General features: G+C 44.3%; 1 protein-coding gene and 2 long non-coding RNA genes across 5 annotated transcripts in view; 1 reads left to right on the top strand and 2 right to left on the bottom strand.

Moving 5' to 3' along the window:
- Positions 1–5,958: 5,958 nt before the first annotated feature.
- Positions 5,959–8,009, bottom strand: LOC128786401 (uncharacterized). Its single transcript, XR_008430273.1, has 2 exons — positions 7,697–8,009; positions 5,959–6,102 (listed from the first exon to the last, which is right to left on the bottom strand). It is a non-coding gene; the product is annotated as an uncharacterized LOC128786401 (long non-coding RNA).
- A 150-nt stretch (positions 8,010–8,159) lies between these two features.
- On the top strand, positions 8,160–11,574 carry LOC128785541 (uncharacterized). Of its 2 annotated transcripts, XR_008429908.1 has the most exons (5): positions 8,160–8,428; positions 8,560–8,619; positions 9,667–9,899; positions 11,168–11,288; positions 11,437–11,574. It is a non-coding gene; the product is annotated as an uncharacterized LOC128785541 (long non-coding RNA). The 2 variants fall into 2 exon arrangements; XR_008429907.1 differs by lacking the exon at positions 8,560–8,619.
- Positions 9,951–17,757, bottom strand: part of AFTPH (aftiphilin) — a 42,531-nt gene continuing 34,724 nt past the window's right edge. For both annotated transcript variants that reach the window (XM_053938228.1, XM_053938229.1), the window contains 2 exons: positions 16,905–17,028; positions 9,951–11,172 (listed from right to left, as the gene is read on the bottom strand). In XM_053938228.1, the coding sequence (XP_053794203.1) occupies positions 11,028–11,172; positions 16,905–17,028 (269 nt within the window). In that variant the 3' untranslated portion in view covers positions 9,951–11,027. The remainder of the gene's footprint in view (positions 11,173–16,904; positions 17,029–17,757) is intronic.

Raw genomic sequence — 17,757 nt, 5'->3', positions numbered from 1 at the left:
CTTCCATTTATCATGAGCTCATTTGAATACCAGAGTCCCTACATAATAAATCAAACCTGCCTGCAGTGTTATTATTGTTGTTTTATTTAAACAGCTCCTTTAATCCCCAAACAGCTGGCTATCAGCACAGCAGGGCCAGGGGTGAGCAGCTGGGCAGCACAGCACCTCTGGTCCCTCAGGCCACAGGGCTTCCAGCAGCTGAGGTGGGAAAGGCTGCCCTGCTTCTGCAGCCTCAGCTCTCCCATGAAACAGCACTCACACCAGAGGGGAACACCTCCAACCCTGCTCAGAGCCAAAAGGAGCTGAAAACCCTCCCAGGTGGATGTGGCTTTTAGCCCTGCACGCTGGGAGTGGGAGCCCAGGGAGTTCCAGCAGCGACTGCACAGCTCCAGTCACTTCTGTCCTTCAGCCAAGGACAGCAGCTTCTCATCCCTTCCCCCTCCAGGTTACAGCACCACAGAAAACATGCAGGCTTTGCAGAGGGGCTTCCCAGCCTGACTTAAAGAATAAGCAAGGTTGGCTCTGTGCAGAAGAGCATGGAGAGCTGGATTTCCTGCAGCCAGGACCTCTGCAGTCCTTGGCGGCACCTCTGGAAGAGACAAGCTGCAGGGAGCTCCTGGCACACACATTCCTGTCCCTTGCACTTGCTCCTGGTTTCACACCTCCTGTGGTGTGCCAGATGAACAGAGGGATGAACCAGACTTGCTCCAAATCTCCCCTCACAGCCTTTTGGGAGCAGAGCTTTTCCCTTGTCAGAGGTCTTCAGCCCAAGGATAGAGCAGAGCCCAGAGAATCACTCATTCCTTGGAAAACCGCAGGCCCTCAGAGTACCAGGGACCCAATAGCACCAGGTGAAACCTACAGGAGATGGGATGTGCTGCCACTTCCAGCAGAGAACAAGGAGCTGGGGTTCTGTCAGCACCCTGATCACTGCTGCAGCACTGAAGATGAGCAGCTCCCATGTGCACTGTGCTCATTAGACACAGATTTATCAGCCCAAACAGCATCCAGTGCCTCTCAGGATAGTTCCAGCTGCAGGGAAGGTCTCCCTGTATCAATCATGTCTCTGTGTGTGTGTGTGTGTATGATCATATATAACTGTGTATGATAATTATCCAAAATCTGCTCCTCACAGCAAACTCTTGACAGGGAAAATGGTCCGGGCAGCATAAGTTACACAAAAAAGCAAAAGTAAATCCCTATTATTTGACACTTAAGTTGAAGTGTTTGGCTAGAGAGTGCAGCCTTGAGTTCATCAGCCCCTTCTGTGACCAGCTCCAAACAGGCAGCAAACATCACACTGAGACTGTAGCATCTTTCCTGACCCTGGCATCTCCCACTGCAGGGAAAAGACACCTCTGACTCTGGGGCTGCACTTCTGCAGCTACAACAGCAACAGCAGAAAAGCCTTAAAATTAACTTTTGTGAGTTACTTAGTTTCCCACATGCGAGTTTGTTCTGCAGGAGAAGAGCAAGGCCTACCTCTGTCTCGCTTTCCTCTTTTCCAGGGGCAGCTCTGTTTCTGGGGAGCTCAGAGCAGCAGTGGGGTCTGCAGTGCTCTGTCAGGCAGGAGGGAAAGCAAGTCCTGTTGGAAGTGGAGCAGGATCTCCCTTGTGGTCCTGCCAGCGTTCCCTCGGCCGCCTCCACCTGTTTGGGCTGCTGAGAAGAAACCAGAGCCCATTATCAGGCCGGCTGCTTTGTCAGGTGCTCCTTTGATGTAAATTCAGCCCCGATCAGATGTGCTGATGGCAGCAAACAGCCAAAGAGAACCCAACTGCCCTGCACGGTGCCCTGCAGAGATCAGAGCTGTGGACAAATCACAGAGATTAAACCTGAACGAGCTGAGAAGTCTTGGGAGAAGCACCCAGGGAGGCAAAAATAAGCAATGCAGACAGAAAATAGGAAAACAAGGCAGACCAAGGATTGACTAGACCCTCCTAATGCATAAATCAAAGGCTTTCCCCACCTCTTGATACTTCAGCTTTGCCCAAATGCTCCTGTTCCACTTGCTGCAGGGCAGCTGGCTGACAGAAACCCTTAGTGCACCTTTGCTGGATTCTGCCTGTCACAGTCATCACTGCAGAACCAACTCAGCCCTTACAGGGGAAAAAAACAGGCTTCCCCCACCCACCCCTTTCTTTTCTCCTTTTTTTTCTTTTTTTCAAAAATTTGTAGAGAGCTGGAGACCTTTTGCAAGGGTAGAGGAGCAGGAGGCCTGCCAGGCCAGAAAATCCCATGCCCACATCTAAGTTGAAGCAATGCAGCTTCCCTTCCTGCAAATCTGTCCCTGCCTGCAGCTCAGCTGCACTTTGCAAGGTTTCTTTAAAATTTGGAGAGTAGGGCTCTGCTTTTGAAGGTGGAAACATTTAATTTGGGGCAGTATAGCACACCACTGCATTACCTCATTTTTTCATTTTTTATCTGTTGCTAGTGGCGATGTTCTGCCCCTGCGAGCTCTTAGATTTGAGGACCATTTCTGATTTAGGGACCACTCAGCAGTGTGACAGATGGTATTCAGATACCCAAATTCATGGGGAAAACCAGAGAGCACCAGAAAAAAGTATTTTTTTCACTGATCAACCTTTCTGCAGCTAAATGAGGCCTGATGCCTTACTACAGGCACATCTACCCTTGGAATCCCAGTTGCAGACAGCATTCCCTGTATTCATCAAAAAGAGAATTTCTCTAGCCACAGCAGCAGAACTGCAAACACACTAAAATCCCCCTTGCCACTGCACACCACAGCTCTTCTCACCACCACTTGCAAACCAGGGCAGCCACATTGTGTTCACACCTGCAAGCACGAGGGTGAATTTTCAACCCTGCTGACCAGAAGTGGCAGAGTGAGACCAAGATGGGGCACATTTCTGCACACCAGGCCTGTTATTTGCTAATGAGATTTCAGCTGTGATCCTCCCGACTCAAAACAAACTCCAGGGATCAGTACACTCAGGAATTTGTTGTCAGCAAGTCCTGGACTCTCTCCCCTCATGCTGTGGTGCCAGGCTGGCCTGGGCAGTGCTGCACCTCACCGGGTATCTCCCTACACCCACTCCCAGCCTCAGGGGAAAGTGGCTTTCAGGAAGAGATGAAAATTGAAATGCACACATTGCAACATTTCAGCAGTGTCCTGAGACAGCTTCACCCCCACAAGGTCCTCCAGTGCACTGCACAAACCAAACACAGGGAATGGACAGGAGCCTGTGCCAGCTGCAATGGTCCTGCAAGCTGGAAAGGACCAAACTCCCTACCTCTTCAGCCCTGGACTGGGGAGAATTGGCTCAGGCTGCCTCTTGAATGAAAGAACAGCTTTCCTAAGGACTGAGTTCACACTGCCAGCTTGCTAAGGAGCTGCATTGATTGGAAACCTAAAGGACAGCTGTTTGTTCCTCCCTTTCCACCCTGCTTCCTCCTCCCCAGCCAAAGGAGGGGGAAAGTTGCCAGAAGAGACTTCATCTAGGTGGCCAAGGATAGAGAGAAAGGGATAGGACACCCCTTCAAAATGGAAAAGGGGAGAAAAAGCTCCCGTAGGAGCACAAAGCAGCCACACAACTGCTCCTTTTGCCATTGTCAGAGGGAGGCAGCTCACTCCAAGGGAGAGTGGAGTAACCTGCAAGAGTCTGAACAGCTGCAGAACACCCCACCAGCTGCACTTTGATTCTTAACTCCCTTCACCATCAACTCAGTGACAAAGGGCTTCAGTGCTCCTAATGAAAACACAGTCCCTGCACCAGTCAAGTAACACAGCCTTGAAAAAAAGCCCTTTTTGGTAGTAGAATTCACGTGCAAACAGGTTTCAGGTCCAAGTTGCTGAGATTGGGACAAAATGTTTGATGATATTTGGGGCTGGAGACAGAGAGGAAAGGGAGGATTTGAAGGTGTTAGGGGGACACTTCATGACTGTTTTTGATTTGTTTCCAAAATATCCATGTTTTCTATTTGTGCTAATGCTCCCTGTAGTTTAAAAGCCAAAATGTGATCCAAAAATGGCTTATGGGTCCTGACCCAGCCTTTGCATTTTTGAAAGTGCCTGTTAGGTACTTTCTGCTCTGAATTCCTGTGGAAGGTGTTCCCACATCCTTATCCAAGACTCTTGTGAGCAACTGAAGTGCTTTAGGAAGAGATTCAGCAAATCTCGTTGCCTTCTTCTCTAAACTCCTTGGACTAGTGAGCATAAAGGAGATAAAAAAACCCCAAACCAGTGGTCCAGCTACTCATGGAGTGTCTGCACACAGCTGCCAGCATTCACGTGTTCTTTACAGGCAGTCTCCTCACACACTTCTTTTCCTCAGCCAAAGAAGACCTGAAAAACCAGCTCTAACCACAGCAAAACTTACAATTCAGACAATATCACAGCTTAGCAGACCTGAGTGACAGCCCAAGAGGACACCAGAACACAGACATTAGACAGAGACAGTTCTGCCACGACCACACACGTGTCTTCTGTGTGTCCCACTGTACCTCAAGCTGCTCCTCTGATCATCAGCTGTCCACTGGCTTTGGAAAGACATGTTGGGATAAAGTTGTGTGGCATGAGCAGCAGGGCTGCCCTCCTTTCCTCTGTGTCTCTGTGGCCAAGACTAGTTGCTCCCTCAAGCAATAGGGGAGACCCTAACTAGGGGTTCTTTGGGCTACTTATACCAACTGCAGCTGCAGCTGACAATCAGCAATGTGGATCTAGGGTGGGAGAGGCCAATTTGTCTGCTCCTTTTATTACTGGAGCTGGAGAATGTAACAGACAAACTCCCCAGTGTGGCACAAGCTGCTGCATCCAGAAGTGCTTGGGGTGGGATGGGCTTTCCCCCCCAGGGTACAAGTCCAAGGGTTCACCCCTGTGCAGAGCCAGGCCAGCTCAGCGTGGTTCACGAGCTGAACACCACTGAGGTCTCTGGGGTTTGCACTGCAGCAAGGTTTGGGGTGCCCACAGCATCATGTGAGAGACCACAGCTCCCTGAGCTACCCCTGACAGCTGCTTTTCCTACGAGGCTTCCTGCTGAGCAGCTGGAGGCCAGGCAACACTGGCCTGATCCAAGAATCTTCTTTTCTCCCCTTGTGCAATGCCTCCTGAAGACCAGCTCAGGCAAAGCAACACTTTCTGCTGTTTGTAAGATGAAGAGAGTCTTGAAAACTACACCTGGCCTCGGTAAATTCTGTGCTGAGGGAATTGAACAGCCAGTGTTTAATCACTTAAAGAGTCTAAAAACAACTGAGACACATTTCATTGGAAAAACAAAGCCAAAAGCACACACATGGCTGCTGAGCTGAACCTGCCCCTTGGCTTCCCCTCCCTCTCCATGTAACTCCACTGCTTTAAATATGGAAGGTGAGGCTCACACCATGGCAGCAACCCCAGCAGGGAACCTACTCAGATTTTGGGGTTTGCTTGCTGGACCTGGTGTCAACCATGCAAACACCAGGAGCTGCCCATGCACCAGCACTAAAAAACCCTGATGAGCAAGGATCACTCACAACAGCTCCACTGACAGTAGGTGTAGCAAATGCCACCTGGGCACACAACCAGTGAGGGCACAGGTGACAGCCCAGCAGAATCCCTCGGGGAATACAGCCCAATGTGATGCCTCAGATCAGTATATTGCACACATGGGGTACATATTCTAGACATACATAACTATGCCAAAAAGGATCATTAAGCATATGGAAAACCCTGCCAGAAGACTCATTAAGGATGTTTAGGCAAACATTAAAAATATGTACAACACCCTAGTTTGACCCTCCTTTGAATTATTTTGTTTTCCACAGGACCCCAGTGTCTTTTAGTTCAAGGAGAAATATTTTTTTGTCCCTTCATATTCTAGAAGTAGTCCCAAGCCTTACTTGAGGCACACAATCCAATTACTGTATGGTGTACAGCACTAGGAACCTCTGCAGACATGTGCCAGGTCAGCAGCATCCTGACAGAATCAGTGGACATGCAGAGGAAGACTCAGAGACCCCAGACTAGGAGAAATACTTTTCTTTGGTGAGCATATAGTGAATCCAGACATGAGACAGTCAGAATTCCCCTCTGCCTTTGAGATGGGTGTGAGACCTGCTGACTCCTCCTCAGATATTGCTGACAAAGAGTTGATCTTTGCAACCCATCTGTAACACAGGGTTAACAACATAGATTACATTTTTAAGTACAGGTTGACATGGTGAAAACAAGAGCTCCATCAGTTTTGGATGCATCACATGTGCACCTGATCCCCAGTGCCACAGAGCCCATGACTGTATCAAACAAGCAAAGCTCCTAACTGCTTAAGCTACATCCCAGAGAAATTAGCATTTCTGCACATCCCAATCAGGCAACTCATGCTGGGTACCAAAAGACAGAAGTGCACAAGTGACCTCCTGCAAAAAAAAGCTGGCATGGCCAGCTGCTTCCAGCCAGGAGAGCATCACACTCCACTGTGCCTTCTCTGCAATTTCCACACAGGGCCACCCCTTCCCTTCAGCCACAGGAAGCAGGGGCCCTTCAGAGAAGAGTTTTACTGCATTGCACTGATTCAGAGAATAAATCTGCACAGGGCACGAGGCAAGGATCAGGTGAAGACAGGGGGATATGTAAGCAACAACTGTCACATTGCAGACACATGACAGGATGGAAGCTGCAGCTCCAAATCCATGGCAGAGCTTTGCTTTGGAGGATTTGATTTTATACCTACTGTGAGGAACTATAATGTACCTCCTTATCTAAAAATAATTTTTGAAAAAGGTCTTCTAACATCTGGACTTGTATCAGTGCTAGGACAGGCACCAGCAGCTGCATTTAAAGCCTCAGTCTGCAGTCCAGCTCTCTACCAGCAATAACTGACAGCAATAGAGGGGCTGTGGTGATGCAGCTCCCACGCACCCCACGGCTGTGACACATTTCCTCTGCAGAACAGGAACTCAGACCCTTGCAGCTCCAAGGCTCAGTTCCAGATTTTGGAGGAAAGCAGCCAGTGGGCACAGTGTGTGCACCTGTAATCCAGCCCAGGCTTTCCCTTCTCTCCAAATGCTCCTGCTCCTCATGCTTGTATCCCACTTTCTCCACCATCTGCTCTTCCTACAGCTCTCTCAGCTGCCTATACTCTGAGTACTGCTTCACCTTCCTATTCCCCCTACTCAGAGCTTCTGCTGAGCTCTTGCTTTGTGTTTTCTTCCAGCTCCTCCTCCAATTGTTTTTAGCCCTCTGAATTTAAATGTATTTCTTCCCATCTCTTTTGACATTCCATGCTCTCTGGAGGGAGCAGACCAGGCTGCTTGCTGCCTTTAGTGGCTGTGCTCTTTGGCAGAGGCCAGAAGAAAAAAAACTTCTCTGTTTTTGTAGCAGACACTCCTAGCAGGTAGTATGTGCAATTATTAGATGACCTATGCTTTTATAAATTATATTCAAGTGTATTTTGCAACTATCCTGTATTTTCAAAATGCTCTGAAATTTAGAAGATAAATATGCAGAGTTGCAGAACTGGCACAAAATGTAAATGGTTGGATCAAGGGTGATTCATCTTACATGCACTGAGGTACATCTCTCTCACATATATTCCCACCAGATATTCAGCTCAAGTGCAGCAGTCCAACAACCAAACTTTCCACATGATGATTTCAATTACCAGGCAAAATTCTGTACAACAACTCAATGTGATGAAGAGTTAACTTCAGTACGCACTGACTGCATTTGAGGACATGTACACACACTTATTTGCAAGCTTACTTCTGGCATCTCAAAATGAATTTGCTGAGCTAATGATATTCTGAGAAGGTGTCAACGTTGCAGGTGCTGTGGGCAGTCCAGCACTGCCAGCACCTGCAGCAGGTGGTGGTGCTCTGGGTAAGGCAGAGCTGAACCCCCAAGGCTCACAGCACAATCTTTCAGATAACACAAGCAGAGCCCAGCCCTTCTTAGCAGTCGTTCAGGAGCCTGCAGCTCACTTCACAGTGGGATCTTTGGACTTTGCTTCATGGCCATGTGCCAACTCAGGGAATTGCATCTGAGCCAGGTGTCCTCTGCTGCTTGGGCTGGACGGGCACACAGGCACTCTCTCCTCAGTGACACCAGTGCTGGGGTGAAAGTGATGCACCCTGACGTGTCTGGTGACAATGCACAGCATCACAAACGTGCACAAAGCATCAAATGCCATCCTGCCCATGAGGCCACTGGCAAGATTAAACTAGACACTGCATGTTGTGTCAATGGCAACAGCATGGAAGGACAACCCCGCTGCAGCTGAATCTCTTAGCCAAAACTTCCTGCCTGTGAACAGAGCTGCCTGTACAAGACAGAGGAGAGAGGCAAGAGGATTCTGTCTGTCCATCCCACCATCAACAACAAAAAAAGGAGGCTTAAGCTAGGAGACAAAAAGCAGTCCTACATTTTAAGGCAGGCAGCATCTACCCCAAAAGGCTGAACCTGGAGATAAGCTTTACATCTTTCAGCAGTGTGAAGGTCTGTGGGATGCAGAAAGAACATAAAACCCCCATAAACACATTCTGGATAGTACCAGGTTTCACAAAGTTTCAGATTAGTACATCAGTCACAATAGAAATCTCCTTTTTCCCCTCCCCCATCCACGGCAGGCCACCAGAACTGCACTCAGAGACTGGAAGACAAATGGGCAGCTGCCTCTGGAGGCAATTGTGAGGAGACTAAAGATCAACTTGCAGCTGGCACTTCCACCCCCACCTCTCCTTAATACTTCAGTCCACTCGCTGCCAGACAAGGATCATGAGTCAGCTCCTAAACATATTCTCCTTGAAACAATAGCTATAGCTCTGTGCTGCAGCTATCCCACTGCTCCAGCTCCAAGGGACACGCCACAGTCACAGAAACAAAGGCACCAATTTTAACCTACAGCAGCCAACACCAGAACTGAAGGGTACAATAAGCATGCACTAAAGAACACCCTGCTAAACCTGGGAGATTAGCAAAGCTAATTCTGACATGTAACGGGCATGAAGTCAGTGCTGTAATGAAAATCTGCAGAAACAGCAAACAGAAGTGGGTTTGGGGCTACGTGGTAAAGCAGATGGCTTTTGCTTCAACCTTTTCTGCTACAACAGGGTGCAGTTTGATACCACATCAGTGTACACTGCAGTACTAATTAGAGGGCAAAGGAGGCAATTTAGCCTTTACAAATTAACTTTACCATAGCCATAGGAGCTGCTCTCTCAACTCTGAGCATCCACCACTCACTGAAACTCCTGCACTCACAAAGATGGAACCCCAGCACTGGTCCCTCAAGGAGAGTGAAAAGCTTCCTTTTGCAAGGACAACCTTTCAGCTTACCCAGCTGATGACATCAAAACTCAGGCTTTTCTGACCCAAGTGCTGTTAGACAATAAAGAATTGAAATAGCAGATAAAAAAACACACTAGAGATTTCTCAGAACAAGATGTTAGGTGATGAACTGGTGGTGACTACTGAGCACTTACAGAGCTGTGCACATAATAAAGACATGGAAGAGTCTATGTCCATGCACCATCAAGAAGCAGCAGCACCCAGAACATGCCTTACCTGCAGCCAGTTCACTGAGACCCTCTGATGAGATGTTGCTCACAGAGCTCCAGTGCAAGCTAACATGAGAGGAGAATTCAGTGACTGCTGTGTTTCTGGTTTTCTGCAGCTAAGAAATCAGCAAACCCAGTTGTCCTTTCTTGCCTCACTGTAGCTGGTGTTTCTTACAGTTGAGTATTGCCAATTGCTTTGAAGAAGTCTCTAACCCTAAATATCATGAGCCACATTGCCCTACAAGCCAGAAGAGAAATTGGAGACAGAAGTAAAAGACTGACTCCCAGCATGATAAAGAGACAGGAGAATTGAAGGAAAATCTGCAGGACCCTGCCAGGTGTGGTCTGTGGGACTGAGCAACACAAATCAGAAGGTCCTGGAGCGCATCCATTTTACCACTAACACAGCAGTGAGTAATGCACACATTCTGTAAGAAAAGATAACAGCCTGTATACATATGTATCTTTTAAATTATTTTATTTTGTGTAAGCTAAAAGGAAATTTACACACTTAAATCTCAAAAGACCTTGGGCATGCATATTGACCTTTTTAGAGGTTCTTCGACATAGCTCTCTTTTTTCCATAGGAATTTCCCCAGACATTTACAACCCATAGTTTTTTACTGTATATACAGCCTAAAACCATAGCAATCTATGATTATGTCATTTTACACTGTGCAAAATCAAACAGGAATAGTGGTACAACAGAACATAAAAATTTTTAACAGGTAAATTTCATTGTAAGACATTCATATTGTTTTGGTCCTTCTTTTCCAAATCAAACTGATTAAGAGCAGACAACCTTCTAATGACCAAAAAAAAAAAAAAAAAAATCAAGTGTTTAGACAGTAATCCATAACTGGAACAAGAAATTACTGACAGCACACCTTTCAAAAGGCCATACAGTGACAAAGCCATACTATTGAAGTTCAAGAACATAAAAACTGATCAGCCAACCAATCAAACAGGGGGAGGGGATGGGGGAAAAGAAAAGGAAAAACACATCTTAAGCTTCTTAAAACACAAAAGAAATTACTGGGTTTTAAAGAAACAATAACTGAAAAACCCACAAAAGGGACAACATTACCTTTTGATTTTTTTTCCAGCAAGAAGTATTTTAGTATATGCAGGAAAGAAAAAGTTGCTCAATGCAATCTGAAAGTCTTAAGGGGGAACTTCACAGATTGTGAAGATTGGAGTTTTCATTATGAGTTTATAGGATTTTTTTTAACTTTTAAAAGTTTTTTAAGAAGGACACCACCAGTGTATTTCACAAAGACATAAATGTATACAGCCCAGCACAACAAAAAGAATAGATCTTCAAAAAGATTTACCCCCAATTATTTACATTTTTCTCTAATATAAATTTAGGACTCCAGTATGTAAATAAATATACATTACTATGTATACCTTTCTAGTGCTGCTTACCAACAAATCATCTGAACTTGATATTTTTTTAATTAAAGCAAGATTGCTTTTTACGACCCGCAGAGGGAAGAAAAAAAAAAATCAATAGAAAACGTCCAATTCACATCACCTTAGTCTACCTTTTCTTGGCAGCTTGTTGAAGGTGTTAATGTGGCTGGGAACATCAACACCTTGGCATGCATGAAAGTTAAGTCAGGAAGGCTAGAAATCACCTTGGCAGCCTCTTCACTAAGATGTTCTTCCTTTTTAGGCTTCCTGTTGGGAAGAAGAGAACAAAGTGCATTAATCCAGTACCTGATAGTCCTGGGATCACTGAAACAATCACTGATTGAAGCAATGTTCTGACAGGCACTTCTGTAAGCTACTTGAAGGTAGTCTAATGTTATAATACCTACCTGCCTACCAAGAATGTGTTAACAGAGAGAGTCAGCAAAATGTTCCTGTGTATATTGTTGCAATAAAGGGAAAAGTCCTATTCAAATGATAATTTTTACAGATTTTTTTTTCCTTTTTTTTTAGCAGCTTCAAGACTGAAGACACTAGAAGAGACAACCATGCCCATATTCTAGAGATAAAACAGTTGGAGCATCAGTTCTAAACTACCTAAATCTGGTACAATTCTTCAAAAATAAAATGGAAAAGATCTTAAAAGGACATTAAGAATCTCCTAAGTTACTTCTCAATAATTTTAAAATAAAAAAGCACTTATGCTGTGTTTTCAACACAACTGTTCTCAGACTGCCCATCATGCCACTCTACATTGTGATCCTAAAACCTTTTTTCCCCCTCAGGATTCAGCAGCAGAATATGCCTCACAAATAAGTGTATCTACTTGCTTTGAAGTGCAGGAGTATGAGTGGCCATGATGCACACAGCAGTTTGGGAATCACTAGGGTTTACTCTGCCTTTTGCATTATTCACAAGAATTACTGAGCACAAATGAATAAAGAAGTCTGAATCCCATGTCGCTTGGTTCTCATGATTACGCAAAAAAATTCACACTTCCCAAGTAAAATGAAGCCTGGCTCAGACTGCTACAGACCCCCCCCCCTCCTTTGCCAAAACATCCATACTTTACACACATCTGGCTTATCTTTGAAGAACACTACCTACTACTAGAAATACTCAGTTTTCCATCAAACATTATTCCAGTTTCAAAAAGGCACCTGCTAAATCCTGTAATGATGTAAGAAATTGCAACTGAATAAGCCCCCTCACCTTTGGAGGAAAAAAAAAAAAATTGAGACAAAATGCTTGAACCAAAGAAACTGCTTTCCCTAGAACACTTCAGAAATCTCCTTTCTGTAGCTGGTCTTATTTATAAACTTTAAACCAAGCCCATGAGAGGGCAATGTCTGTTCCAATCACGAAGCAGCAGGCACTTTTTGTCAGCCTCCATGAGGATTGTTCCCTTAGCTGAGCAGAGACCAGTGGAAAACATGCTTGCTTCCACAGAAGCCTCAGAATTCCTTAGCTAGAAGAAAAAAAGAGCTGGACTCAAATGCATCCTTGACATCTGATGATTGTGGTGACCATCACCACTGATCATTGTGCTGACGCTGAACTCTCACTTTTGTTTGCTACTTGAAATCCCCACTCAGTGAAAGTTCTCTAGATGAGGCAGCCTAAACACTAAATCTGACTTACCTTCACAGAACAGCAATATTTTTTTTCTTTGCTGCAGTGGAATTTCACGAGCTACTGACTAGGCAGATTACCAAATTCTGGAGGATAAACAAAGCTGTGTGCTGGTTTTACTGAAGGAAGAAGCAGAGAGCCAATATGTGCCTCCTCTAACAACTTCACAGTCAGCTCTGTTTGCACTCAAAGGACTATCTCTGAGCTGTTGAAATGTGGTTCTCACCCACCACTGTGCTATCAGTATCTGGTGCCACTATTAATAATCATTTACCATAAGCCTCTTAAAGGTACCAACTCCCGATGATCAAGGACTTAGAGCTAACAAAGAAGTGTTTGGCAGAGGAAGCCAAGGGAAGAGGGCTGCCTTGGAGATGTTCCTGTAATTGTTCATCAGGCTAGATGGAGCTCACACACTCCTTGCTATTTATATGCCTCTTCCTCCTCTGCTCAAGTACAGCATGCTAAGAAATGGCACTGCTGGGTCCCAGAGGCAGTGCTGCCTTTCACTCCGTGGTCACGTGCAGCACCTTTGTCACAGGACAGTGCCATCACTCCTGCTGTGCCAGCTGCTCTCTCTGCAGAACAGGCACACCAGTGAGGTGCCAACCTCACCCGGTTACCGACTGCTCCCCTTCTGGCTGGGATATTCCCCTTTGCAATAATTTATCTACTCCACTGCAATGTAAAAGGTATCGCTAAAGCAGGAGAAGCTAACACACTAATACAGCAACCACTGCTTAACTGTGACCAAGACAGAGCTATAGATAGAATCACTTGGTCATGAGTCTCCAACCCTTTTTTGAAATCATCTCAGTGCAGAAAGGGGTGAGGTGGCCAAAACGGAGAGGCAAGTTCCTCTGCAATACAATGAAACTGGACACTGCAAGTACCCTTTCTGGGTAACAATCAACACTTCTGGTAGCAAATATCACCAGAGCAACCCTTAAGAGCTACTCATTAACTCTCTAATTTTAAAAGACAAAGTAGCATCATTACTGCAGACAGGTTTTACCTTTAAAACTTAGCAAACTGCCTACTAACTGTGATGTCCTTTAACAGAGGCAAGAGAAGTAACTGTGCATTAACTTCAGACACCACTTTTGCTGAAGATGTTCCTATTGCCAAGAGCTTCTTTTGCTCAGCCCTGATCAGTGGAGAGGAGTCTTGCAGAGCTTCTCCTGCTCATGCACTCCTCATTTCTAGGTGCCATGACTTAAAGAACAGACACCTGAGTGAGTGGACTGTCAGTGGCAGGTGTCCTATTTCTGTCTGCTTTGGAATCAGAATTTTGTAATTTTGATTACAAAACCATGAAAGGACCCATCCCTGGATCAAAACAAGGTCTCTGCCTCATTCAATCCTCTGCAGCACACTTAGTCCCCATCCATCTCTTCTCTTACACTAGGTTACATTCCCTCCCAAGAAGGACATGAGGGCTACCCCTAACCAAGCATTTGTACCAGCCCCTCTATCTGTAGGCACTAAATTTCCTTTTCAAAGGCATGCTAACACTAAGCCACAAGAAATGAACCAGACTTAGAGGCAGGAAAGCTGTTGGAAGAGCATCTGGCAAGAAAGAGGGAATGCCTTGTCCATCCATCACTTGCATGTCACTGCTCTGTTTTGCATTCCAACCCCTTCCTGCAGCATTCAAGTCTTTCAGGGCTTCAGTCACCTCTCACATTTGCAAAGGGTTTTTAGGATGGCACCAGCAAGGCCGGGTTTTATCAGCAAAAATGAGCTGATTAGAGAAATGTACTTTAAAAACACTCTGTAATTAAGAGTTAGCCTGCTCCATCCAACACCATCCCCAAGGAGTATTTCCAGTTTAAATGAGGGTTTTGGCCATTTCTTGGAAAGGTATCAATGCTCTGCTTTCCTTCAAAAAGACAGCAGATAAACTTTTGATCTCTGCCAATTCTATGGAACTAGGCAAGGCTGGAGACTCTGTGGAATGCTGCACTGGATCCCTGACCTTCAACACTTACTGCTGCTGTCAAGGTTTCAGGCTCAAGCTGAGAGGGAAGTTTCCCTCCTCTCCCAATACTTTCCTGCTGAGAAACTGACTTTCTGGTTCAAGAGATGGCTTTGCAACTGAAGACAGGGCTACTTTAGACAAAGTAGCTTTAGTCAGGGCATCTTTAGACAAAGAATACTCTTCACATGGCATCCCACAGGTGAGCAGTGGTATTTTCACTCTAAACTTTACCCTAAAGATCCTGAGTTCAGCCAAGTTACAGACATGGGATGAGCACAATTGATGTTCCCATCAAAGTGATCCTAATCCACTGGTTTTGTCTTCCTCAGTCAGTTATTGTGGATAGTTAACATTTCCAGGCTGGTGCATGAACCTCATTCTCATTGACCTGGCTGTACCCAGCCACTCCTATTTTAAAGTCTCCAGTTCATTACAAAAGAATTTAAAAAACTGAAAAGAAAAACAAATTTATTACAAAAAGCTAACATTGTGCCGCACTAGTTGGCATACTGCTGAGGCTATACCTTCTTATTTCTCAGAAGGCTTCTAGCCTGAAAAAACAAACTGCTTTTCTTCTAGGGAGCATGAAATCAAGAAGAAAAAGCACTTGATTTTTTTTTTTAAATGCAGAGTTGACAAGAACATACAGAATGTATTAAACCATGAAAACAGCTAATCCTTGTGCGTGTCTGAACTTAAGTCTCCAAGTCTGAGATCCCAGCCTGATATATTGCTACATCACAGATCTAGAACCAATTCCTGTTGGTAAGCAATGCTCTCCAGAACAGGGGAAGAGCTCTGACATCTGGATAAAGAGCTTTAAGAGCACAAGTAAGAGCTTTCAATTGCATTGTGGAAGCACTGGGAAAAAAACTAAACTCCACATATCAAAAAAACAGTACAGAAAAATGAGGGTCAACACTCATTTAAGCAAAGTTCCTTTGTAAACAAAAAGCTAAGACATCTTAAAGCAAGGTACAAATCTAAGAGTGCAGATACAACAAAGATACATTTAGAGTTTGCATGTCCTGCTGTGGTTATTTTTAAATTAAGCTTAGAATATAATACAAAAGTATTTTAACTGCAACTATGATTTCTAATTCCTGAAAGCCAAACTTCTACTACAGTATCTCCAGAGAGAGTATGTGCACTCCATGGATAGAAAAAGAGGCAATCCAAAAGACCCAAAACCCCGCATCGAAGTGGGGAGTTCCCTCTACTGGTTCTCCCTTGAAATTTCATGGCTTGTTGATTTCATGTTCACTTTCAAAATTATCACGGCAGGAAAACCGGGAAGATAAGTTTTCTCAGCAAAAGAGCATGTTTGAAAAGAACTCTTGAAAACTACAAATGAGTCATTTTAAGCAAGCCAGCTCCATCCCACCATTACTGTGCCTCCTCCTAAGGGCTGTTGCATGAAAACACATCTAGTTCAAGAGTGCTGAATAAACCCTAAAGCTCACTTGGGAGTGAAGATACGTTATCACCTACTTGTTGCACATTGAGGCACACACTTCCAAAAAACCAATGTTTTACTTGGTAAAGATTCCTCAGCATTTCTTTTAAAGGGCACAGACATTAATTCTATGTTAAGACAGTCTAGGATCCTATTGCTAAGATACACATGAAAAAATAAACCCAAAGTATACAAGCTTATAAATGGAGAGATGATTCCAGACCCAAGCAAAGCCCAGACTTCAAGAAAGCCATTTGATGTCTAAAGCCTTTCTATAGATACTACCTATAAAAAAAAGCACAAAACTACTTTATGTGTGCTCCACTGAGGTAGAAATGACACCCTTAACCAACCACACACTCAATCCTTAACCTGCAACAGTGAAATTAAACTGATGTTTGCTCACTGAAGTTTTGACAGGTGTTTTTATTTTTTTTAATTTTAATTTTTATTTTATTTGTATTTTATTTGTGAAGGGACAAATATAGTCATAATTATTGGTCTGTTATCATCTTACTTGTGGAACATTCTGTATTTATAAATTACACAGAGTCCAAGGAGAGTCTTCTCTCTTAGCCCTAGGTCACTGAGCTGATTCAGTTTACCCTGCCACTCTCAGGAATCTGCTCTGGTTGTTCAGAAAGTTGCTTCCTGCAGTTCAGTCTTTGGCTCTACCTTTTCAACATAAGTCCTGGTGATCTTTTTCCTTCAGCTCATAAACTCTTATCTAGCTCATTTTAGACTTTTGAGATAATTTGAAATAAGAACTACAGTACAATGAACTTCAGATTTAAAATGTAAAGCCTTTTGATCATTCAGGAACTTCCACCCTTAAACTGCACACACATTCACACCTCACATTTCACACCACCCTTAGAAACAGAAGAATAATGTGCAATGAAGAGCATTTACCTTGTGGATGTGCTTGCCTTCTCCACTGTGGACATGAGCCTTGCAAAAGCATCAGTCACTCTGCTGCTTGCGTTGGAAGTTTCCAGTTTTGAGGTTGTCAATTCATACAACTCAGGATCCACACCTTATAGTACAAAATAATAATCAGTGATGGTTGGAGGCAAGTAGAGTCATAATTAGTCACAGACCAACTTGCTAGAGACTGTTTTCTGTAAACATCTGAATCATCTATGATTTCAAGATACATGAGAAGAACATGACAGAACATGTTTGTGTTTCTGAAGCATCATCCTCTCTCCCCATCCCTTTTCAGCAGCTTTTTTAGCTGTAGTACAAAACACACGCCTTGGATCAAGTCTGGCATACAAGGTCTCAGCCTGTGAGTAAACAAAACCAGTCTGATTGACTTTTCAGAGTGAAACCTCTATAAAAATGTCAGCTGTGTCAAAATGGATTGTTTCAATTACTTCAACTCAAATGCCTGTATTAAAAGAACACTGCATGTTAACAGGGACCAACTCTTCACCTAGAGATTACAAACAACACTGGCAGGCAATAGAATGCATTTAGTATCTGGCTTTTCACTAGGGGTTGAGTTGAAATTTTAAGGAAAAGAAGCTTTTATGAAACATAGAAGTGGAATGGCATTAAAAAAAAGTTACATACTAATATGCACAGGACCACCAAAACTTTCAGTCTGTTCCCTTTTCAAGTCTTTCTAACACATTAAGAATCTGAACGTTTCAGCCTTGATTTCCTAGCTTCAGGTATCTGAAGTCAGATGCTGAATTTTGACATCACTTTTGTTGTAAATGGATTTCAAATTTTGGCAGCAGAGGTCATTCTGAAAACA

This window comes from Vidua chalybeata, chromosome 3, assembly GCF_026979565.1.
Source record: "Vidua chalybeata isolate OUT-0048 chromosome 3, bVidCha1 merged haplotype, whole genome shotgun sequence".
Classification (NCBI taxonomy): Eukaryota; Metazoa; Chordata; class Aves; order Passeriformes; family Viduidae; genus Vidua; species Vidua chalybeata.
Note: the sequence above shows the minus strand (reverse complement) of the source record. Positions and strands in the feature narration are given on the sequence as shown.